General features: G+C 38.7%; 2 protein-coding genes across 2 annotated transcripts; both read left to right on the top strand.

Moving 5' to 3' along the window:
* Positions 1–1,460: 1,460 nt before the first annotated feature.
* LOC149847926 (plastid division protein PDV2-like) lies at positions 1,461–8,132 on the top strand. The gene is made up of 2 exons (XM_090009161.1): positions 1,461–1,793; positions 7,155–8,132. Exons 1-2 carry the CDS (start codon positions 1,530–1,532, stop codon positions 7,824–7,826), a joined length of 936 nt encoding a protein of 311 aa, XP_089865287.1. The 5' UTR covers positions 1,461–1,529; the 3' UTR covers positions 7,827–8,132.
* A 3,990-nt stretch (positions 8,133–12,122) lies between these two features.
* On the top strand, positions 12,123–23,700 carry LOC149847925 (uncharacterized). Its single transcript, XM_090002749.1, has 6 exons — positions 12,123–12,407; positions 13,951–14,071; positions 14,623–14,737; positions 19,668–19,784; positions 22,567–22,736; positions 23,484–23,700. The coding sequence occupies exons 1-6, from the start codon at positions 12,254–12,256 to the stop codon at positions 23,698–23,700; spliced, it is 894 nt and encodes a 297-aa protein (XP_089858875.1). The 5' UTR covers positions 12,123–12,253.
* The last annotated feature ends 1,876 nt before the right edge of the window (positions 23,701–25,576 follow it).

The raw sequence follows: 25,576 nt of genomic DNA, 5'->3' as shown, positions 1-25,576 counted from the left end.
TGGTAATTATGGTTCTAACTTCTGACTGTATTGATATTCCCTTATTGAAAAAAATGGCCATATTGATGTGCTTGTGATGAAATGTTCATTATGATAGGGACTTATCGTATTGGTTTTGCTTGTTATCTTGGTTCTTTGCTAATACAAATGTTTTTTTAAAGATTTACGATAAAAACATGTTGATGATTTTGCTGGAGAGAGAAAGTCACCAACCTTATTTTTCTTATTACATTCAAACAAGTGAAATTTTTTCTCATACTTTTGAGCCCTTTTTTAAGCGAAATTTTTTCATTTGGAAAACTTATTAGAGATTCATTCCAAGATATTGAAATGTAGCACATAAAGTAGTAATTTGAGCAGCAGTACATAAAGTATTATACGAAATTATTGGAACTGCAATTCTGGCAGCTGAATGTAACAATGGCCAGATACAACATAGAAAGCTTCACTTAGAAAACAATACTACTAATCATCAGTGATGCTTGGCTTAATAATAGGATATTGAAACAAGGTTAGAGTTGCTCCTAAATATGAGAATCGCAACAACAAAGGTTTCTAATGACTGTGCTCTGTTAGAATTTTCCCTATTATCATGATAATCATCGTCGTCACCATGAATAAAAACCAATGGCTATCATAAAAAACTAAAAGATCACAATGTGTATTCAGGTTGGATTTAAACTTATATCATTGGACTTTCTCCCTATTCGGATTCTGATTCGGGTCAATGTATTTTGTTGGATAGGTTTTTGGATCTATATTTATTCGGATCAATTTCGTGATTATTACATGCAGCACTCATGAAAACTCATGTTTCATACTTACTTTTACCAGATCCATTATGAGTACACAAAGTCATGATCCGTTCTCAGTTATACCATATTGGATCTAGTTAAGGTCGTTTAAGAGAGCTACAACATACCTTGCGTAGGTTAACAGGCATTTGTTTTTAACCGTTCATCCTTTGCACTGTAGATGCTGCTCATTTAAAACAAAAATGGCTTAAAACAAAAATTGTAGGATCCATCTAAGCAGCAGAAAAAGTTATTTATTCATGGTGTTCTGGTTGCCGTTCATCACATGGATGAACGGCATCCAAGGGAAGCTCTGATGGTATACAGTCGGAGGCAGCTGCCACTGACCTCATTTTTTTGGGGTTATCATTTTCCCGTCAATCATGTGACAATCAGCAGCCTGGACACGTATGTGGTTCACATTTCCAAATCACCAACTTTCCGTGATATCGGATCCCGCTACCTCCACGACGCCCGTCGCGTTCTACTGCGCCGTACCATCGTCGGTCACGCTATCGCTACGCGACGAAAATCTCGCGAAATCTTTTGGTTTCGCAGATTTTTCTGTTCTGACAATGTTAACCGTGGGAAGCATTGATGGGTGCAGCCAGATGAAGGGCACCGCAGGACGACCCTGTGTGAACTCTGAAGAGAGAGAGGGGGGTTTGGTTGCGTCTCTTTGAACTTGAAGGGTGAAGGGTGTGGGGAAGGGGCGGCAGCCGTGGATGTGAGGCGATGGAGGGTGACGAGATAGGGGTGGTTCTGTGCAGGGTGTCGGAGCTCCGCTCCAAGATCACTGGCTGCATCCACAAGGCCACCGCCGGCCTCGACGATGAAGAAGATGAAGGAGAAGAAGATCAAGCAACAGCAGAAGAAGAGGTGGAAGGTTCTCGAGGGTTCGAGCGACTGCGCTCTGGAGAAGTGGAGGGCGAGGCGGAGAGCCTCTTCGGCATCAGGGATGCCCTCGACTCCCTCGAGGAGCAGCTCGCCTGCTTGCAGGTCCTCTCTTTATCTCTAAATATGACCAAAGCCCTCTTTTTCTTTCTAAGGATTTGGTAGTCATAATCTCTCACCATCTTTATACATCTCTCTCTCTCTCTCACACACACACACACACACGCACACAATAACCAAAGCCCTCTTTCTCTTTCTCAGGATTTAGTAGTGACCACCATCTTTTTTATACAACTCCATCTCACCATCTTTTATACGCCATCTCTCTCTCTCTAGGGATTTGCAGAAGCTGGAGGTTTATTTGATTTAGGCTACATGGAGTCTGTAGATAAAAAAGGGTTTACATTTGTAGTCTTTTTTTTTCCTCGCTTTGTTTCCGTTTTCTTCCTCTGTTTAATGTGCTGGTGCTGCACGAATCGCGTTTTTTTTTCTTTTTTGTCTCATTGCTTGAATCATGGGCATCTGGATTCCCTTGATGAATAGAAATATCGAGTTCAACGAGCGTAGAAAGGGCTGGGCTGCGTTCTTTCTCCATGAAGTGGTTGTCGAGTTCAGTTTCTTGAGAACTTGTAGGAACGATTAAGATAAAGCAAGTACACGATTTCTGTAAGCAAGCTAGTGCAAGCATTCATTGTCCATGTTTGTTTCATGGATTTCGGGTCGTATTTTGTAGCAAGATTGCCTGTTCCCACTCGTGAAACAAAAGTTGGATTTTGTGGCCTCTGGTGAAGGAGAAATTAGTTTCTTACTGACTGCCAAAATCGTAGGAAACATAAATCCCACTGCCACCCTTTGAGTTTGGTTTCTCAATCACTTTTATCATGGAACTTTAACGATTGCATTGGGGAAAATATTGTTAGTGAATTGCAATCTTGGTTTTCGCATCCATTTTCATGTTGTAAGAGAACAATGTAGAATTCCATTTTCTGATGAATAATTTTCACGCGGTTACAAATTTCATATGAAAATGGGTCTTATGTGAAAAAGTTACAGTGAGCTATAAAGATGGTGAAGAACTAATAGGAAAGGACCAATCGAGGAGTTCACTAGATTAGTTGAAGTACTTAAATTCAAGTAAACTGCATGGTGAAATGCTGCCTATAGACCAAAATTGGTGGAGAAGATTCTAAGACTTCTTCCATGTTGTGGCTGAAAAGGGGAACAAGAAGACCTTTACGAACTAATTATTAGTTATTGCTAGGATATTTGTGGTCTCTTCAACATATGTTCATTATGAAGTGTGAAGTTGATTTGGCAAGTACTTCAGTTGTACCTGAAATCCTTTGGAGGAAAATTTTTTTTTGAAGATGATAAATTGATGGAGGAAATCTTACTTGTGCCTGTGGTTGAATATTCCCTTTGGAATGAGGCGCATTGAACTTTATCCAATATTTGAGAGGCACATTTTATCCTGCCTAATTACATGAAGTTTAATCACATGGATGGAAATTGTTGTTGGCATTTAACTGTGAAAGGCAAGTTTGCAGTTATCAAGGAAAATGGGAGTAAGCGATGTTATACTTGACCTAGGTAAAGAATGAGTGAAGCATCAAATAGATGTTGATGGATAATATAGTAGTCACGTTACATAGAAATTGTGCCTCAATTAAGCTTAGTTTATCATATCCAATTTTGACAATCTGCCTAAATCTAGAACAGAGAGGAGGTCCACTTATTGTTAATGAAGCTGTCATCATTTTTGAATTTGCAAATGGTTAGTAGAAAAAGGTAAAATGATGAAATAACATTTCTACTCAGACCAGCGTCATATTTTTTATCTTCTTTAAGCTTCAAAGTAAAACATCTGCACTCAGGTACCACTTGTAGGTATATAGGTAAATTGGATTGTGGCTGAAATGAGAGATGCAAATATGAGGGGCAACCCTATCATGCTCATGCAAAGGAAAACTAGAACAAATACTCAAGTATAAAATATTGAAAACAAGGGATATAACTCAAGACAAGATTCTTTTACTTATGAACCAAAGAACTCTACATTGCATTCAGACAATCTGTATTCTGTATCCATAGTCAAGTTACATGAGTTTATATTTAAAATAATCTGGAGAGTTTTTAATTATTGTAAAAGATTTCCTTCTGTAGTATGCTGACGATATTTTAATTTTCATAATGGTGGTTGAATCCCATTTATGCAAAGTTGGAAACTTTTAGATGGCCTTTGGTTTTCATAGTAATCATGGCAAGTCTAGATTCACTATGATTAATGAAGAGGATTATCTGATCAGATTCTATTCGAGATTTGCAGTTGTAAAGTTCAGAACTTGTCGATTACTAAAATAAGGTTTGGATATCAAGTTGTCTCTTCTTTTTGTGTTATTTTCAGTGTACTGCATCTTGCATAGCATGACTGTATTCACTGCTTCATGATGTATGGTAGTGACATCTAGGCAGTCTGTCTTGGTGGGTGGGAAGCTGCTAAATAACATTAATTACTGTTTTTCTCTAATGTTTGTGCCTTAAAACACATTTGGAATGTCATTAAGGTGTTGGAGTTTCCATGAGGAGCAAACTCCAAACATGTCCTTAAAATGCCAGCCATTAAAATTTGTTTCTGGTGTCTCCATTTTAACAGTGTTTTTGTTGGTTTGTGTTATCAGACATTTACTAGATCAGGATTTATTCTTTTATATGGACTATATGTGGGGATGGGTTGTGTATTCGAATTGCTATCAATAAGTCCCTCAGCTGCCTCTGTTGCGGTCAGTCAGTCGAATTGTGCATTGGTCTGTACTGACCAGGCTGCACTTGGCTTGTCTTGGAACCATTTGGGCTGTGGGCCTGTGGAAAAACTGTGCTAAGTTATTAGGCCAGGCAATCAGCCCACGCCTATCAGGCAATTATCCAAATCCAGGTCATTTAGGTGTCCTTTAGGATATGGCCTACTCAACAAGGTTCATGGATTAGGTCCAAGGAGAGTTCAGGCTTGGGTCTCATGAAGAGGTGTGAACTCATCCTACCTTGGCTGGTTAGATTTTGGGGCTACCTGGCCCAAATCTCATCTATAATATGTGACAGAACAAATAACCAACATGGAGAAAACCTGATACCTTTTGCTTTTCCTCTTTTTCTTGGGCACCTCTGTTCAAGTCTGTCAGGTGCATTCATTGAAATAATCGACCTGAGCTTAGCTAATCTGGAGAGTGGTATCTGGGTAGACATTCTCAGGATGTCAAAGATCAATGAAATGAATTCTGTTGGCTAGGGACCCTAAAAAATGGTAGCTTTAACATTTATTTCTACTGTGGTTGTTTTTTCATTAAGGTTTGGCATCAAAATATAATTTCCTTATATTGATTAGTAACTTTAGAACTTTGAAGCTATTTTTCTAGAGATGAACCGTGTGAGCTGAAGATTGTGCATTTGAGGTTCCTACCAAAAGCGTCCAGCTGTCTGTGTGCTTTTTCTTTCAGATACAAGTGAAAGAAAAAGCAAAAAAGTGATAGATGGACCTTGGCTAGGTATATCTTTCTATTCAAAATCAATGAAAACATTTTCTGTTCGTGTAAGCATCAAAATTTTCACTCAATTCTCATACTGCACTTTCAGTTGATCTGTAGTGGGAACCTGACAGACTTATACTCTCTAATCCATGGTACATTAGCTGGGATGGAGAAAATGTGATGCCGGTCCTATTGGCATCATACTTAATATAATTGGCAATATATACTAGTTAATAATATTGAGATATATGTCTTATGGTATGTCAGTCTTAAGTAAAATTAGTTTATTATTATTACATTGGGTGTTTTTATTATTAGTTTAAAGAATCTAGTACCACAGATATCTTGGCAGTTCAAAAATCAAATGCATGTATGACCAGTTTAAAGTAATTACAATTTGGAAATTGTTTTAATTTAATAAATGAAATTTATTTTTGGGAATATTGCGTGCTGTATTCTAGCTAGAAACACATTCATATGTAGAATTCCGTTCACATTGTTGACAAAAAAATATTTTTGTAAGTTTGGTTCTCGACATGGAAATATCATTAACACTTGATAATCTTAAATGTTCAAAATAACACGTTATTCATGTTGTTGACATTTATGATGATGATGAGGAGGAGGAGGAGGATAGTACCATAACAATGATTTGCTTAAAAATGTTACTGCTACTTGAGGGATGGTTTCTGATGACTTGTGAAGTTGCAGGTTAATTTAACAGACTGAAATGGGTACAAGTTGGAAAGATCGACATATTAAGATTGTAAACTCTCCTAGCTTCCTGTTAGGTTGGAAAGGAGGTCTGTATTCTGAGTTATTTCTTATGCGTAAAACACATTGCCTGTACCGCTATATGGCAACTGTTTATGATGGACACAAGAATGCGAATTTGGTCCAGTATTAACAATTAGTATAAAGTCTCTGCTGCCACAACTGACATGGTTTAGCTCCAGGAACAAATTCAAGCAGGTGCTATCTATGATCATTGGTCCACTTTCCCACTTCTGGCTTATCTCTGTCGTCCTCCACTTTCTGCCATCTACAGAGAAACTGTTCCTTGTCCACTGACTTAATTGTCCATCATATTGATATCCATTCCTGAAGCACATGCAGATATCTGTCACTTTTTCCTCATTAGACCTTCTGGATGCTATCATGGAAAATCTAAGTTAAAACAATTGGGCAAACTACCATCTGCTTGACTGTTGTTTCCTGGAGCCATGTTTTGTTAAACATGGGAATGAGCTATTCAAGCTTCAAGACCTGATTACCTATTTATTTTTTTACGAAAAGTAGACTTGTAAGGTACAAATCCGCAGGGAGTATCCAATGTGAGCTTTTTAACTTTATTTTTTCCTTCTTTTCCTAAGAGTCTGGATTGTTGAAATCCAAATTAGTTTGTTGCCCTTAATTTGGACTTCCTTAGCAGCTGATACAAATGACTTTTGGTTTTGTTGGTGTTTGACTAATTCTTGTTCACTCTGTCGATCAAGTTGGTCAGGTCACTAACTGATCCAGCTGATCAGTTGTCAGTGCCAGACTAAATCTGGGGAACATTTCTCCCAGTTTTTTCACTTTCTCCATTTGCATATGACTTATGTTTTCAATGCCATATGCTAATGGGTTGGCTTCTACACAAGCAGATTGGTCTCTAGTCAAATCTAGATTGCTTACAGAAACTGTTTAGATGTATTGGATAGCTTGTATAATTTGTCTCCGTCTTCTCTATGAACCAAGATGGCGGTGGTCAGATTGAAACTGATCATTACTCACTGTTTAGCTGTTATCATGTCTTTTGTATTTTACAAAATTTGCAACCAATGGCTGGATGCGTAATTTATAAACAAACACCATCCTTTTTTCCTGCTGGATCAGTGACGGTCATTTGATGGAGCTTTTCAAGTTTGTTTACTGGTTTTGCTATTTTTACCCTTGTGTTCAGGCTCTTCAACAGCAGCAACGATATGAAAGAGAATCCACCCTCTCTGAGATTGATCAGAGCCGCAAGATTTTGCTTAAGAAACTGAAGGAGTACAAGGGGGAGAATCTGGAAGTGATACAAGAGGCCTCTGCCTTTGCTAGTGGAACTGTTGAGAATGGGGCTGATCTATTTCTCCCTCCATACCCAAGCCGTCTGCCTGAATCTGTGCTCTATGAAGGCAGGTACCAACCACGGTGTCTATCATCAAACATGCAACTTCCATGCAGCAGCCATGCGGTCAGGTGTAAGCATGGGGCAGAAACCATGATGAATGGATCGGAAAAGAAGTTGATCCAGCCAGAGCATCCTGTTGATGATAAGAAACCTCAATCTATGATCAAATTTGTAATCAGGTTGGCAGCTAAAACAGTGCTTACGCTTGTCGGTGTTGTATCCGTTCTAAGCCTAGCTGGGTTTGAGCCGAGACTGCAAAGGAGAAGTGCACGGTATAAGGCACTAGATCTGCTTCCAAGAATGCCTCATGAAGAGGAGAAAATTATGCCCATTCAGTGCCCACCAGGCAAAGTTTTGGTGATGGAGGATGGTGTTCCGAGATGCGTAGTGAAAGCGCGTGTTGAGATTCCATTCGAACCAGTCCTAAAAGCGCCCGATGTAAGTTATGGGTTTGGCTGATTCACTTGCTGTTGCATTCATGCATCCTTCTCTGGTTATGGGTTGATGAGGTCTTTTTAGGGTTGGGTAAGCTAGTTGGTGATCTTGTAATGGGAGAGGCTCCTCCTGATTGATAGTTTTGTACATGCATTATGTGCATGTTTGTTGGTGCGTGCGTCAACCATTGATGACCTTCTTAACCCATTGAACCAGGTTTGTTAGTGCTTGGGAACTAGCCACCTCTCTGGCTATCTTTTTTTTTTTTTGTATATGGTGATACTATGTTCTTGCTTTGGTTGATTACTTTATCTTTGTTTCTTCTGTGTTTCTCTGAGCTTGCTGTTGTCTGAATGGAAAGCAGAGCCACCTGTTTGAACCAATTTTGTCAGAATCGGTTTGATTTCTGAACCGAGTGCCTTTTTAAATTTTTTATGTTTTAAAAGCAATTAAAAAACTAAAAAATAAAAATAAATGATCAAAATTATGAAAATACTGTAATAAAATAAAGGACGACTTATATAGGGTCGAAACGTATTCTAAAACATGCATTGAATGCCTAAACAATCAAATAGCCACTAACTGTTATCATTATTATAAAAACTGACCGATTCTGACATTGGTTTGGACCATGATAGACCTGGACCGTCAGATCTTCTAGGTGGATGGACAACAGCATGGGATCACGTTGCATGAGCATGGTGTTCATGAGGTCGTTCTTTCTGGTTTGCGGTGTTGCCCACGCCCAACTCATGGGCTAGGATGGAGTCACTTCAGATCTCTCTCTCTCTCTCTCTCTCTCTCTCTCTCTCTATATATATATATATATATATATATAAAGGAAAGCTGGGGTTAGGCAGACCCTTGCTAGTTTATTAGAATAAATAAATAAAATTTTTACAGGTGGGTGATCTTTCAGGACTTCCTCAAACCCATCCTGACAAAATTAGCAAGTCTTTTACACATACAATCGATTATTACTGGAGTGGGCTCATGTTGACCTAAATACTATTTGGATCTGCAATTTTACACATACAATTGATTATTTAGGTTCGGGTCGAATCAACTGTCCGGCACAAACCTAAGTCTTTGGGAGACAAATTTGAGAGGGGGACAGGAGGGGGGATGGAGACCCCTGCTGTTGTTTGGGAGCTTGAGTTTGAGAGATGGGAGTGAACATGGCCACCCATTTTCCTTACGGAATCTAACTAATTGTGGTTGAATTTGAGTTGAGTGCCAGACAAGGGCAGAGCCAAGAATTTAAGCTAAGGTAGGCACAAATGCACAGTAAGTGCATACTCGTCTTCATGAGTCATGTGACATGACTAGATTCTCACGGGACATCATAGGTGCTGATTAGGTTAATGAAAATAAAAAAGTAAGCAATTGTTAAAACATAATGGCACACATGGATAGAGAGAATTTCAAGATACTTGACGACACAAAGTCCTCTCTATATTAAAATTAAAGCATGTTAACAACTAATATGACATGAACTATATTTCTACAACTTGGCAACAAAAAAACCGGGAGAGAATTAGTTCATCCCATATATAACAAAAGATAATAATTTCATGATATAATGTTTATTCATATAGCATTCACTCATCATCATAGTATCTATGATATTCAATTGAAAATTTGCTATGTTGGTTCAACAAAATGTTATGCATTTCTTATCTCTCAAAAAGCTTTGCAATGTTTCCAAAATACCCCACTTGAATAATAATCTCACGACTTTGATAAGAATCAGTTCTCAATTCACATATTCATGGCCATTTTTAAGTCTTCATATTGCTTTAATACTTTGACAAATTTTTCAAATTTTATAGTCTTTTTTTCCTCTTTTATTATAGGTTTTGACAAATTCCCTTTAGTAATTAAAATATAGCAACAGATAAACTTGAATGCATGCTTCACCTTAGTTGATTTTATAATGCATCTCTATATGCACGTCTACCTGTGTATTCATGCCTATAAGTGCATACATGGATGTTTTGCATGCATATCCTTTGTAATCTTTAGATAAAAAATCATGAATGTTAAACATGCAATTCAAATGACATTCTATCAAAGAAAATGCATAAAAAACCTATGCATTTGACAAACAGATACTTCAATCTTGCATAAAAGGCAAACACAATATTAGACATACTATAAAACATAATAACAAAACAATAGTATATAACAAGAACAATATGAACAGAAAAACTAACAAGAATAATTCTAACCTTAGAACGGTAAATCAAAACTACTCTCATGAGTAAAGAATTTGGTAGTACTTATGGATTTTAACAAAAAAATGACTCTATTGTACGGTAAAAATGACCCTATAATTTACAATATTCTTCTTATGTCTAAAATCATAAATAACTAACATTGAAATGTTCCTTTTACCCTTCACATGCATGAAATTGATGAAGTTCACGCGATATATTGCTCCATTCCTTGGGTGCCACATACACCCACTTAAAATGAGGCCCGAATGTTTTTTTTGCGAACTTCACAAAGTTTGCATAAAATCATATGCAAACTTCTTGTTAAACTTGAACAAAATGAGGAAGTCCACCTATATTCTATGTAGACTTCCTCAAGTCTTCATATATTTTATGTGGACTTCTTCAAGTTCGCATATATTTTATGTAGACTTCTTCAAGTTCGCATATATTTTATGTAGACTTCTTCGAGTTCATTCTCAAATTCGCATAAAATATATGTAGAATTTCTCAAGTTTGCATAAAATATATGTGAATTTTCTCAAGTCTTCATATATTTTATGTGAATTTAATCATACCTATATTCATTGTTTGCATATTTATGAGAAACAATCTATTTTTCAGATGACGTTTTTTCTCAATCGCTCATCAGATCAAAGTGATCTTGGTGGCAATGAAAAGCTAATGTCTCGACCTATCTCTTTCCTTTTTTCTTAATTTTTGGTGTAGGTAGCAAAAAAATATATATATAGAACATATAAAAAATGTGCAATCATAGAAGGTGCAAAACATGTTTCTATTCTGATTTTGAAAATTAAAAACAAAACCCTAGAAGGGTTTTCTGTTCTGAATAAAAACATGAAAATTATAAGCCCCCGTGTCATCTTTTCAATGACTTTAAAACTATAAGTTTTTGATATCTAATAAGAGATATACAGATATGATAACATACATTGTTATAAAAAAACATTTACATGTTTGAAAGAAAGTTCATATATATACATAGGAGAAGTTTGCATATGTGAAAGGTAAAAAAGTCTTTTTAAATATAGATATTTATGATTTTGAACTTTAGAAAAATAAAAAAAAAATATATATATAAAGTTAAAAAAAAACAAGTCAAATTAGATCATTTTTGTTTTACTAATTTATAATTATAATTATGAAAACTCAACACATCTTTCAAATAAGGCAAACTACCAAAGTATACACTTTTCAAATTCTATAGCTATTAAAAGTTCAATTAGTTTCAATCCATCCAATTTGCTCTCCCAATCCTATTACCAGAAAGCACGAACAGAGATTTTAGCAATTAAAAGATAAAATAATCAATGAGAGCTTAATTATGATTCTCATCAAGGACAAAAACTATCAATCCAAATGTTAAGCTCAATACATTCAATCGTACAAGCAAAATGACCACTGATATACATAGATTTTTTAAGGGGCAAAAATGAAGGGAAACAAAATTTGGTAAAACCACCCACCATCACTCTAAAAGAAGGATGAATGCCACGTAGTTATTACTGTTCCGTTGACGTTCTAACCTTTTCAAAATACAAAACGGACGGCCACGATGTTGGCATGAGCAAAAAAGCTCTAATAACCATGACCACATTAAAAAGAAGGGTACGCGCCTTGTGGGTATTGTGGAGCATACCTTATAAAAAATAGAATACAAAAAGCTCAAGAGAAAGCTAATCATGCGTTCATAGTTCATAAAAGATCAACTCTTTCTTCCAATCAAAACCAAAACGAAACCCCAGTTCCTGCAACGAAAACGTGAAATAAGAAGAAACCAATGGAATTAAAAAATCCATACAGAAAAAACGATCAACCAATGACCCTAAAAAAACGCAATTCGACCGTGAAAGAATGGGGTCGGTCCCCTTGGGCCACCCTCGTTATAAAGTGGCTCAGCCCTTGTGCCAGATAACAGCAGAACCGTGACACAGTGTAAAAAGAAAGAAATATCCTACAGGTCAGTCCTACAGTATATTTAAATCATAAAGAGTCGGACAGACCTTCCCAAGAGCAAAGTATCTCTACCGCTATCATCAAGAGTGTCCCTTCAGAAGCTCCAAGGGGCGTCTACTATCTTCCTCTCCCTTCTGTCTCTCTCCTGCAAAACAGCCATGGACCTACCGACTCGAAGCTCCGCCGTCTCTGCTACTCACACCTGTGGTAAGCATCATAGCTCTCTCTCTCTCTCTTCATATTATTTTGACGAGTTTGATGTGGGTTTTTGGGGAGGCTGGGATTCGAACGTGCGATCAAAGGAGACCAACGTCGTTACCTTCTGGTGTGAAGCTGCGCTCCTCTTTTTCTAGCTTCTCGGGGGCAAATTTGGAAGCTTTCAAACAAACGATCGCCTGCAGGCCTCTAACAAGTATGGAGAGCCACTCTGTTGTTTTGCTGCCTAGCTTCCTCTCAACCAAGCCGTTGTTTTTTTTATGACCAAATTGTTAGGTGTAAGAAGGAAGGGAGAGAAAATTCAAAGAAGAAAATGGGTTGTTTAGAGATAGTGGTCTTGATGAGGTGGAATAGTCTCATATTGCTTTTGCTTGAGTTTTCTGAGGGCTTTATAAGCAACTAGTGAACTCATACACTTGTTCCTGAGAACAAGGGAGTGGGACGATCACCACACACACATGTGTGCGCTCGCCCGCCGTGCTGTGTCGAGCAATCAAGTCAAAGTATCTTTTTACCCAAAGTTTCTTCGGTTATTTGGAATCCGTAACGGGTCCTTCCACGTTTCATAACCGTTCGTGAGTTATAAAAGCGTGGTGAGGGCTGGGGTTACGCACAGACTGAGACAGACGAATTTCTGGCTCTGCGATTTCTCATCTCCTCTGTTGCTCTCTCTCTCTCTTTCCTGAGTTTTCCCGAAAGGGTGGTTCTGCAACATTTGGTTCGTGGAGGTTGTTTTCGAAGGACGACCCGCTGGAGTGCACCGTTAGGTTTGTCGTGGCTATTGTATTCTGGGGGAAGGACGCCGAACCCTGATCTGCACAGTATGTGGGGGCGAATCTTCTCTAAGGAGAGTACTTTCGTACGCCTTAGCCTTTTGCACAGTATTAACATGCTTTCGTTGTTTTCATTGTGTTTTATGCAACTGTTTGTCTATTTGCTGTGGTCTGGATTTTGGTTGCTTGCGGAAACCGACATGCCTGCACCCTGTCATTGTTTCGGTCTTCTATTGATCATGATTTATACTTTGTTGTATTTCCTGATTTATATCATGTTTTATATCATGATGACGACTGTGAAACTGTGTGATCCGAAAAATGATCCAACACAAATTACCCTTAAGATGTCCTTTTGATCGTTCCTTTGGAGCACATTTTTTTTTCACTGTTAAGGTCTTGAGAAGAAGAAAGAACAGTGGGGAATTAGTAAATTGTCTCGGAAGTTGGGTGACTCCCCCGGGTCTCAAAATTCTGCTGGGACGCCACCGACTCGGTCTACTCGATCTGGTTTACATCTTTCGTGGCTTAACTTTGGGTGCCCCACAAGCCCAAGAACCCTGGCATAGTCGCTAGACCCTTTCACGAGCTCACCAAGCATTGTTAAGCTAAGAGAAGACTTGGTCAAGGCTCGAGAGACTCGGGAATGGTATTGACCGAGTCCGTCTATACATCTTGGCCTCCTTCCTTGCCTTATGAGTCATGCAGGTTTTGACCGGTTCATGCAGCTCAGAATGCGATTCGAGTCGCATTTTGGGCACCGTCACAGAAATGGTGGTGCTTTTTTTGATGTCATTTTCCTCTTCAAGTAGTTTTAAAATCAATATTTGTTAAGAATCCACAGCCATCCATCTGAGCATTTCTCGAGATATGAGCTGGGTGGGGTGCTCATCTGGGGAGATGTTAAGATGGATGGTCGAGCTCTGCATGCTAATCATATATGTGCCATATGGTTGTGGGTGGCAGGGAGGAGTGTGATCCCTACAGTTATCGTGGCATTTTCTGAGGAGCAAGAGGCTTTGGTAGTCAAGTCATGGGAGGTCATGAGGAAGGACGCTGCTCAGTTGGGCATGAAGTTCTTCGCAAAGTGGGTCATCTTTACTGCCTCTTCTTTGTTACTGTCAATAAAATATCATCTGGGTTTGAGTTTGGTGCAGTAGAAGGGCCTTGGCCATTAGATGGGTGGTCATGGTTTCATTCTCATAAGTGTCAAACCTCCTTGCATTGCATTAATGACGGCAAGGGATAAGAGTCTGACAGGTAAGCTCTTGCTTATCCCTTTCTCAGCCGAAGCTGGGTAAGGGGTGAGCCAAGGGTTTATTGGTCAAACTCAAACTGGGTCATTGACTCAACCTTGTCTCTGCATATTGCTAACTCTAGCTAGACGCCGATTGTTCTTGCCATGCATGATTCAGGAAGGCTGGGTCCGTGTGAGCTGGGTCGGCTTTGACTAATTGGATGTCACATGGTCTCGGCTTGCTTTTGATCACTCGTGTCTGTACTGAGGCTAACTCAGTCTGGTGCAACAACCTCTGACTCGGGACTAATAAGTTTCTGACAAAGGCTCCACCTGGTTCCAGCTCTACTTGGCTTTGCTTGAAGCCAGAACTAAAACGGGTATGGATATGGGAAATGCAGGATATTTGAGATCGCTCCATCTGCAAAACCGTTGTTTTCGTTCCTTCGTGACTCGGACGTGCCACTTGAGAAGAATTTTAAGCTCAAATTCCATGCTCTGACTGTCTTTGCAATGGTACATCTCTCTAACTGTTGATGTGCATTGGGCCGCGCTACGTGTTCAAAATAAGCTTTCTCGTCTAGCTAAGGATATCAAAGCTTGGCTTCATAGTCGTAAGGTGGAGAAATTTCAGCAAATAGCCGCATGGGATCAAGAGATTTCTGAGTTGTATCAGACTATGTCTTCTCCTGACTCTCTTTCTGATTTGCAACTTCTCAATCTTCAGTCCAGGTCCTTAGAATTAACCATGCTCTTGAAAAACTGGAGGATCAAAGAGGAAATTCGTTGGAAGCAAAGGTCTAGGGTGCAATGGCTTGCGGCTGGTGATGGCAACACTAAATTTTTTCACTCATATGCTTCCCATCGTCATAGGAGGAAGGTTGTTCCTTCTATCTCCATTGAGGGTGTTTCTTATCTCAATCAACACGTTAATCCGGCAGTCTCGCTATACTTTAAGGACTTATATTCTGCTTCGTTAACTGCGGAGGGTGTCTTTGGTAATTTCCTAGTTGGCTCAATTCAGCTTGAGCAAGCCAGATATATGCAAAGAAGGTTCTCTCAAGATGAGATTTTTTCGGCCATTAAGGATCTGTCGGGTTGGAAAGCGCCTGGCATTGACGGGTTTCATGTCGACTTTTTTAGAATCTTTTGGGACTGTGTCAAATCAGACGTGGTGAGTATGTTCGATGAGTTTCATCGTAACTCCAGACTGCCTTATCATTTGCATGTTGCTATTATTTCACTCATTCCGAAAGATGATGAGGCCAATGATATTTCTCGATTCCGACCTATCTCAGTTATGAGTGCTCTCTATCGGATGTTTGCCAAAGTTTTGGCGAATAGGTTGAAATCGGTGGCTAACCAGATTTTTTCAGACTCTCAGTTCGCCTTTATCCGTAAGAATAGGGTCCAACACTCGTTCATCATGGCGTCCGAGGTGGTCCATTCCTTGCAGCATAGCGGTCAACCTTTCTTTGTCCTTAAATTAGACTTTCATAAAGCTTTTGACTCTGTGCATTGGCCATTCTTATTTCAAATGTTAGCAAATTTCGGTATTGGTCGTCATTTTTCTGGTTGGGTGAGAGAGCTGGTCTCAAATGCCCATTCCATGTTAAATATCAATGGTATTAGAGGAGACCGGTTCAAGCTTGGGCGGGATCTGCGGCAAGGGTGCCCCCTATCACCTTTGTTGTTCAATGCAGTTGCTGAGGGTCTTGTGGTCTTGCTAAAGCGGGCTGTTGTATCGGGTTTCATTGATCCTTTGCAGGTTTCCGACTTCCCGGGTCATATTCTTACTTATGCTGATGATATGATCATTTTTGGTCGTGCAAATGTTCAACAGATGCTCAGGTTCAAGCTTATCATTCAGTTCTTTCTCTCCATGTCTGGGCTTTCTCTAAATGAGACCAAATGCTCTATTACCATGTTCAATGTTAATGCCAATATGCTTGCAGCTGGAAAGAGAATTTTTAATTGCACTACTTCTGACTTGCCTATTATGTACCTTGGCTTGCCGTTACAAGTGAAGCCTCTATCTTCAGCGGCTTGGGCTCCGACGCTTCAAAAAGTGAAGCGCAAATTGCTTTCATGGCAGTCGTCTTATCTCTCTAGCGCTGGACGTCTAACCTTAGTCAGACATGTTCTTTCAACTATTCCAGAATTTTTCATGTCTCTGTTTGTGATGCCTGTGGGAGTAGAGAAGCAGCTGACGCGCTTGCTGGCAGGCTTTCTTTGGTCTGGGTGTAAACTCACAGGTAAGCGTCACTTGATTGGTTGGCGTTCGGTGGTTCTACCTCGGCGTATGGGTGGTTTAGGCATCTCGGTGCCCAGACTGCGAAGCATTGTTCTTGTCGCCAAGCAATGTTGGTTGGCCCACCAACCGGATAACCCTTGTGCTAGTTTTCTTCTTGCTAAATATGGGGATCCAACTCTTATTCCGGTTCGTCTGGAAACCCGAGGTTTGGCGCTCTCGCACTTGCGTAAATCGTGGTTGAGGGCTTTAGCCTGCTTTAGAGACCATTTTGAGGTCTTCGGAAATTTTGGTCAGTGGCTGCAGTGGGCGTTGGCACCAAGCGGAGAGTTTCTCACCAAAAAAGTCTATAGATCGTTGCTATCGCCAGGGGCTGATTGGTTGCCCGAGGATGTGCTTTGGGCGAAGGGTCCTTCCCCCCGTTCGCGAGTCCTGGCTTGGTTAATTTTGCACGATAGGATCCAGACCCACAGTAATTTAAAGAAGTGGGGCATTCAACTCCCGAGTTGGTGCGTGCTTTGTCAAGCTGCAGAAGAATCTATGTTTCACTTGTTCTGGTCTTGCCCAATATTTATGGAAATCTTTAGTAGGACCTGGAGGCATCCGGAAGTATTTGTTAAGGAGGAGTCTTTTGCGCTAGATCTGATCTTGGGGCCGGTATGTATTAGGCGCAGCAAGAGGTGGAGGTTCATCTGGCGGACGTGGTTGCTTACCTCTTGGTGGTTTGTTTGGATGACGCGTAACGATGCTCATTTTCGTCATATTCGAGTTAACATTCAAAACCTGGTGCATAAAATTTTGGTAGATGTTTATGCGATCTTGCGTATGCATCTTAGTGATCTTCCACTCCCTCCTGCTGATGCTACCTATCCTTTGTCTCAATCTGGGCACGCGGCTATGGCGTGAGCCCATTTTATCTGTCTAATGTTCTTTTATCTTGTGCTCTCTTTATTTGTTTTGACTTTTGTTCTTGTTCGGTTCATGGGTTCAACATTTTGTTGATCTTCATGAGTGGTAATGTTGAATTACTTTCGTCTCTCTCTCTCTCTCTCTCTCTCTCTCTCTATATATATATATATATATATATATATATATATATATATATATATATATATATATATATATATGGTGGTTTGGTAGCATGATAGCTTACGGTGGTAGACACTCGTGTTTGCATAGATCTAGCCACCCCAACGGTAAATCTGACTATACTGATGTGTTTAGCACGATTTATTTAGTATATTCAAAGGTTTTATCATGTTTAATACACCGTAAGATTCTATTTCTAAGATGGTGAAAATCAGCGGCTCACAATTCATGAAAATAAGAGTGGTTTAAAAATGATATAAAACATCCTAATTGAGTCAACTTTAACACATTAAAATAACAATAGAATATGCTAAGCATGATTCAATGGTTAAAATTTTCTTTTGGAGCTTAGATATATGTAAATCAAGCTTGTACCACGGTAAGCTATGGTATGGTGGTACAGTACCAAATGATCAAATGCCTGTTGATTCTCTTTGCCATAGCCTAAACATAAACATTTTTAGTTTGAAATATACTACATAATGCATCTGTATGTGAATGGAATTTCTTATAATTCCTGAATGCTCTTTTCAGCTTTCTCTAAAAAAAGGACAAATTAATAACCCAAAGAGACCAATGGAATTGAATTACCCAGCATCTGCGATATTTCAACCCTTTGGATACTAGTCCCAAACAGGTTAATAGGCCATATCATAAAAGAATGGGTTCAGTATAGCTGTCCAGAAATGACCCTAAAAAAAGGTGTCGCAGAAAAAAAAAACTTCCAAAGGAAGCAACATGGCTGCCTTGTTTCTGTTTTAAGCAGCAATCGATGCTAGAGAACGAAAGGAAATTTTAGGAGTGTGAGTCTAAAAATGAGCTAGAGCAAGATTGGAAACACGAGAATACTACTACTCACATGCGTGGGAAACTTGCTCCAATTTCTCTGGCACTTCTAATTCTTTTATGAAAATGAAATTCATTGTATGGTAAGCTACTTTAGCAGTAACGCCTTAAATTTTGAAACGAAATGAAAGTTACATAAACAGAAGTTCAATTATTTATGCTTTACTATGTTAGATTGAATGGAGCTGATCGACCAGCATTCAATTCCTTCAGTGTTTAATTTGCCGGCATTGTGAGCACATAGCAACGAACATGAGAGAGAGAGAGAACGCTTGTTCATGGTTCTCCATGGATGTTTGAAGCCGGAAAGACAGTGGAAATCTTAGGATGAGAGGGGAGGGTGATGGGGGCCTTGTGATAAGAACAGAGCAAAAATATGATATTTCATAAAGAGGTGTTATCTCCATGACTCTTATGATTCATTCTTGTGATACACGATAGCATGTGAACCCACTTGAAGAATTAAGTCGAGATAACAATATAAAACTTGATTTAGTATACTTTTAGTGTCAATGGGTCAAGTGTGAGAATGTTGAACATTTCGGGTCTAGGTTCAACCCATAGGGTGACCCTGATTGACACTATGGTTAGTTGGCTCTTAGTGAGAAGTTAATGGGTATTAGGGAGGTGTAAGTTACATAAATGTGGATAGACTGCATTCAGTAACCACCCCTATCTCTCATTATAAAAGGAAGGTTAAGTTGTGTGATGAGCGCAGCCAACAGCCTATTGCCCACATTCTAGAAGTTTCAGTTTGGGTTCAGGGTCTTGCTCACCATCGACTTGAAGGCTTGGGCTCATCATCGGCATCGATAGGCAAAGGAGAACGTCGAGCACCCACACGTTGCATCATGGCGCCTACTGGTACGTATTTGTATTTCAGTTTTGATTTTGAGAATACGCCAATAGAACCCTCCCACAACTCCGATGATCAGGGAAGGAAGGGATAACCTCCCACCTCCCTAATCATCTGGCAACTGCTCCCCTCATGGGGAGTTTCGATAACTGAGGGGAGATAACTTACTTCCCTCAATTACAACCAAAATCTCTTAATTTAGTTCAGGTTCTTAGAAAAGAAAAAGAAAATTAACTATGGTGATCACATCTATATGGTCATATCCACAGAACAACCACTGCAATGTTAGAAAATCAATGGAGATACTAGATAGCATGCTACTATAGTTTGTAGCACACACACACACACAACACACGCTTTCAAAAACACAATGTTCCAATGATCATAGGGCGATATTTTTGCAGACATGCGAATCAGCAGTGCAACTACGGAAAGCAGGGAAAGTAACAGTGCGAGAATCGAGTCTTAAGGAACTTGGTACTACACATTTCAAATATGGAGTTGTTGATGAACACTTTGATGTAGGACTCAGACTTCTTTCTCTTTGTTAGTTATTTCTTACAAATTACCTTTGTTTCTGTGTGACAGTCTTTACCATTTCATCCCTTAAAAGAGCAGGACATATAATCCATCTTAGAATTTTTATCCATTACATTTGGTAGATTTTGCCTGCCTGAAGGTAGAGGTTCTGTGTTCCTCTTTGCTATTGGTTCTATTTTCTTTTCCTTCTTTTATATGACCTGATGGGCTGAAAATTAGATGTTGTAGTTAATACAAAGGCATTTTGCATAATTCAGATGTTTTGCTTTATGGTATAACATTAGGTTTTGCAGTTATATGGATATCTTGGTACCTTTTTGTTCTATTTTTGAGTCATATTGAGGTATAATTGGTTCTATTCAATTCACAACAGAGTTCAGCTTCCCCAAAACTTTGGACTATGCTTCACATCAATCCCTCGTTCACTTGTCGATCTGGATTTGTCAATATGAGTTTGATGAAATATTGAAAAGATACATCATTGTGGCCATGAGATGTATTTCCTTACTCTTCTTATTGATTAGTCCAACAGCACCATTCTTAGTATTGAGGCCATCTCATGAATGACGTGCTTCTCATTTTGGCGTTTCTCATTCATCACTTGCTCTGTTGGTTGCAGCATCAAATTAAGGCTTGACAGATTTTTACATGCCTCTCCTTTTTACTGCACATCTTGAGTTAACAGAAAACTTGATGCTTTAACTTATGCATGTCCTAGGACTATGGCCTAAAAGAAACATTATTCAACATGGTTAGAGAACTTGAAGATCTGCTTTAGAAAGTGTTAAGTTTGTCTTTCCTTTTTGTGCAACCTGAGCTGGTTTCCTTCTCTCCTTTTTGGAAAGATTTGCTTTCCATTTTCTTTATGTTTATCGCCTCTTATGGCTGGGCTATATTAAGCTCGTTGTATTGATGGTTTATCATAATAAAAAAGGATCAGTCTGGTTGTACCGTGGATGTAGGCCACACTGGCCTAACCACGTAAAGTCTTCTCCATTGCTTCTTTGTTGTGTTTCTTTATTTCACATGGTATCAAAGCTCAGAGTTGTTCCCAGTCTGCAGATTTCAGACGCTATTGTTCCCAGTTTGCATATTTCAAACGTTGTCCCATTGGAGATCAATATTGCCATTTTTATCAAATCTGCAACTGTTGCCTGTTTGTGTCTACAGTCTCGTAAATTATCGTATTGCAGATTTAAGTCTGCAGCCGCTGGGGCAGTTTGCAGATCTTTCAGGCTCTGTCGTTGTTCTTTTGTTTGTGCAACCCATATTGATCCCAGCAAACGACGCTTCTTCTGTTGCTTGTTCTTCTTCGTTGTTTGCTGCTGCACATCCAAGAATAGAGATTCATTCTGGAGGACATTAGTCAATAGTCTCCTGTGCATTTTTTGCTGCTACAAGTGTTGTCCGAACAGTGGGTTCATATTGCCTGAAGTTTTTCAGATAAGTTATAGGGGTTGTCATTTTTTTGGATCATCATGGTAGATCGACATTATGAAAATTCTACCCAGTCCTCATCCAGTACAACTGTCTTTGTGCATGAACAGGTCAGCCCTAGCTCTAAAATCACTTTCATATTGTTAAATGGGACAAACTACATTGCTTGGTCTAAAGTCGTTTCACTCTATTTGAGTGGCAAATCTAAACTTGGCTTTATAAACGAGAAAATCGCTAATCCTGGTACATTAGATCCAAAATATGATGATTGAAAATCCAATAATGACCTAGTTACGTCATGGTTACTTAACTCTATGGAAGCAAAAATTGTTGAAGGTTTTTTGTTTCTTAATAATGCTGAAAATGTTTGACGGTCAGCTAGGGAACTGTATGGAGAACAATATAATATTGCCCGAATGTATCATTTGCCTCAAGACATACATGATTTAAAAAAGGGTGATCTTCCTCTTAGTGAAATGTGTATGATGTGGCATGAATTGGACTCCTATTCCCCCACTATCATCGATCTTCGACTTCTCCATAAAGCCAAAGAGAAAGAATGCATTTTCTAATTACTCATTGTCTTGGATATGATTTTGAACAAATGAGAAGCCAGATCCTTATGAATTCTGAGCTACCTTCATTAAACTCTATCTTTGCTACTCTTATGAGAGAAGAATAAAAAAGGAAAGTTATGAACCATGTCAGCAGGATTGAAACTCCTGATAATATTGCCTTCGGTGTTAAAACAGAAGCCTTGAAAACTCTTGATGACAGTGGAAAGGCTAAAAATAAGAAATGGTTTTGCACTCATTGCAAAAAAGAGAGACATTCTCGTGAGAGATGTTGGGTTCTACATGGTCGACCTGGCACTTAAAAGCAAAAACAGGTGCATGCATGCTGCTATAGAACAAAGATCCGATAACACTCAGACTTTAGACAAGATCTTTGATATTCTCCAATCTCTAAAAGATGGTCAAACCAGAACTGCTTTCTCCCATTCTACCATATCCTCTACAAATAAAGGTATACCTTCTAACTTTTATGTCTCCTGGATAATTGATAGTGGAGCTTCAGAACATATTGCAAAAAATGTTTCTCTTCTTGAAGATTTCAGTTATGATCATGGAAAGAGACTTGTTACTGTTGCCAATGGAAAAGTCGTTCAAGTGGAAGGGATTGGAAAAATCCGCTTCTTTAACAATCAGTCTGTTTCCAAAGTTTTTTTACATTCCTCAATTTACATCAAACTTGTTGTCTGTTGCTAGAATAGTTGAAGACTTCGACTGTACTGTCATCTTTTCTTCAACTAATGTATTATTTCAGGACCGCAAGACGAGGAGGACGATTGGTGAAGGAAAAAAAGTTCATGGGCTTCATATTCTCGAGCAAAACTGTAGAATGTTCATGTCAGATGGAGAAGAAAGTAAATTATGGCATCTTCGTCTTGGACATCCATCCAATTATGCTCTTGAAACCTTATTTTTTGGTCATAAGTTTGATTGCAATAATTATGATATTTGTAGACTTGCAAAATTATCACATCATCCTTTTTCTACTTCAGAGATTGTTTCTTCTTGCATGTTTGAATTGATTCATTCTGACGTGTGGGGACCAACCCCTATTGACTCATATTCTGGTTTTTGATAATATGTCGCTTTTATAGATGATTTCTCCAAACTTACTTGGATTTTCTTGTTGAAAACAAAAAATAAAGTGCTTTCTAAATTCATGGAGTTTTACAAGTTTGTTGAGACTCAATATGGAGCCAAAATTAAAGCTATTCGGTCTGATAATGGAACTGAATTTAAAAATCAGTTCTTTGAGTTTTTTGCAAAAGAAAATGGCATTGACCATCAATTTTCTTGTGTTAGGACACCTCAACAAAATGTAGTCGCTGAACGAAAAAATAGGCATTTGTTGGAAAAAACCCAGGCCTTACTTTTTCAAATGAACGTTCCTAAATACTTCTGGAGGGATGTTGTTCTTACTACTTGCTATCAAATCAACAGGCTCCCTAGTAAACGTCTTAATGGAAAATCTCCGATGAAAATTCTCAAAGGAAGGAAATTGAGCCTTAGTCATCTTAAGACTTTTGGTTGTTCTGTGTTTGTATCTACCAGCCCATATGAAAAGGATAAATTGACTCCTCGCGTTATTAAGTGCCTTTTTTTAGGATATTCTTCATCCAAGAAAGGATATAAATGCTATGATGTTACTCATAGTTGTTTATATATCTCTAGAGATGTTAGTTTTGATGAAGTTGCTCCCTTTTTTTCAGAAAACTTTGATGAATCCAAAAATCTTCATCAGGGGGAGAAAAATATATTTGATTCTATTGTGCATCCTAATGTTAGCCCTTTTGATGATGTGATACATGTTGATGGTGTGATACATGTTGAAGCTAGCAACACTGAAGCTATAACTCATACTCAGTCAAGTGATATCCAAGCCACCTAGCCAAGTGACTCATTAAATCAGCCGGAAGAGCAATCTATAAGAAGATCAGAGAGGACTATTAGGCCACCGAGCTATCTTAGAGATTTTGTCACTTACATGACAACTGAGCATCCTATTGAAAAATGCATTGGCTACAACAATCTCTCAAAAAGGTATGTTGATATTCTTAGTTCAATTATGCAAGAACCTGTCACTTTTAATGAGGCAAAAAGTCAGGATGTTTGGGTTAAAGCTATGATGAAAGAATTATATGCCTTAAATAAAAATGAAACTTGGGAAATCTGCAAGCTACCTAAAGATAAAAAGGTTGTAGGATGCCGATGGGTCAATAAAACAAAATATAAGAGTGATGGTACTGTAGAGCGCTTTAAGGCTCGCCTAGTAGCTAAGGGATTTACTCAAACCTATGGTGTTGATTATGAAGAAATGTTTGCTCCAGTAGCCAAAATGAATAGTCTTCAAATTCTTTTGTCTGTGGCTTGCAATTATAATTGAAAAATGTCCCAGCTTGATGTTAAAAATGCTTTTCTTCAAGGAGACCTAAAGGAAGTTCATATGCACTTACCTCCTGGACACCCCCAAGAAGGAAATTCAGAACTTGCTTGCAGATTAAAAAAGGCTATCTATGGGTTAAAACAATCTCCGCGAGCTTGGTATCTTAAACTCAGTCTTGCTCTTGAGAAAAAAGGTTTCAAAAGGTGCATTTCAGATAATTCTCTCTTTGTTCTTAGTTGTATTGGTATATGTTGATAATATTATAATAACAGGAAATGATGATGATGAAATTCTCAATACCAAGAAGTACCTTCATAAAGCCTTTGATATTAAAGACTTAGGAAATTAAGGTACTTTCTTGGAATAGAAGTTGCCTATTCAAAAAAGGAAATCTTTCTATCTCAAAGAAAATATGCCTTAGACGTTCTCAAAGAAAAAGGTAAAATTGGATCTAAGCCTGCCGATACTCCTATTAAGACTAATGCTAAGTTCGATATTGATGAAGAAAGTCTTTCAAAAGGAAATGTTGAACCATTTCAGAGGTTAGTAGGAAAACTTACATATCTTACTATGACAAGACCAGATCTTGCCTATGCTGTCAGCGTTATTAGCCACTATATGCATGATCCAAAGCCATGCCATGTCAAGGCTATTGATCGTATTCTCAGATACATCAACATCACCTGTGAACTCAGGTAAGTCTAACTTGATATTATAAGTTTGTAGCCACTCTGGATCACATGTTGGATGCTCTAGATGTGCATGATCATTCCTAATAGAAACACGATCAACTGATTGCACAATGTGGATCTCACCAGGAACTAGACATGGATCCAATCGTGCATCTAGACCCTAGGTTTCAGAGGTACATAAGGAGGGTTTGAGTTCTCTAAAGTGGGCCTAAGTGGGTGCTTAGGTTGTACTAGGTTGGGTTGAGGCTGGTTTTGCAGTGGGTTTGGTTGTGGTTCAGATTTGGGTATTGAGTGTGGTTTAAGTTTATACGATTCTCGAGTAAGAAACTTGGGTTGGATTCGGTTGGATCATAGCCAGATTGGGATTTACATGCATCATTGTACCCAGATTTGGTTTTGGGCAGGTTATGAATTGGGTTTTGGGGATAAAAGGTTTGGTTTAGGCTTTATCCATAACCAAAATGATTTTGGATCTGATTTTGACTCAGTTCAAATATATGTTGGGGCTTCGTTCAGGTCCAATAAGGCTCATTTTGGATCAGATTTGAAGAAACCATGTACAAATGTTGATTTTGGATCCATCCCGATGGTTTTGGGGTAGAAAATGGGTCAATTCGTGTTGGACTTGACCATGGTTGGGGTTGGCATGGATCCAGAACTGATGGAACAAGATTTTGAACCCAAGGACC

Source organism: Nuphar pumila, chromosome 1 (genome assembly GCF_984573655.1).
Source record: "Nuphar pumila chromosome 1, dmNupPumi1.hap1.1, whole genome shotgun sequence".
Classification (NCBI taxonomy): domain Eukaryota; kingdom Viridiplantae; phylum Streptophyta; class Magnoliopsida; order Nymphaeales; family Nymphaeaceae; genus Nuphar; species Nuphar pumila.
Note: the sequence above shows the minus strand (reverse complement) of the source record. Positions and strands in the feature narration are given on the sequence as shown.

Bases quoted from the DNA above. Each gene is read 5' to 3' on its own strand.
- LOC149847926 (XM_090009161.1), top strand. From the start codon at position 1,530: ATGGAGGGTGACGAGATAGGGGTGGTTCTGTGCAGGGTGTCGGAGCTC. The intron at 1,794-7,154 runs GTCCTCTCTTTA...CCTTGTGTTCAG, and splicing joins AGCAGCTCGCCTGCTTGCAG to GCTCTTCAACAGCAGCAACG.
- LOC149847925 (XM_090002749.1), top strand. From the start codon at position 12,254: ATGTGGGTTTTTGGGGAGGCTGGGATTCGAACGTGCGATCAAAGGAGA. The intron at 14,072-14,622 runs GTGGGTCATCTT...TGGGAAATGCAG, and splicing joins GGCATGAAGTTCTTCGCAAA to GATATTTGAGATCGCTCCAT. The intron at 14,738-19,667 runs GTACATCTCTCT...ATATTTTTGCAG, and splicing joins CTCTGACTGTCTTTGCAATG to ACATGCGAATCAGCAGTGCA.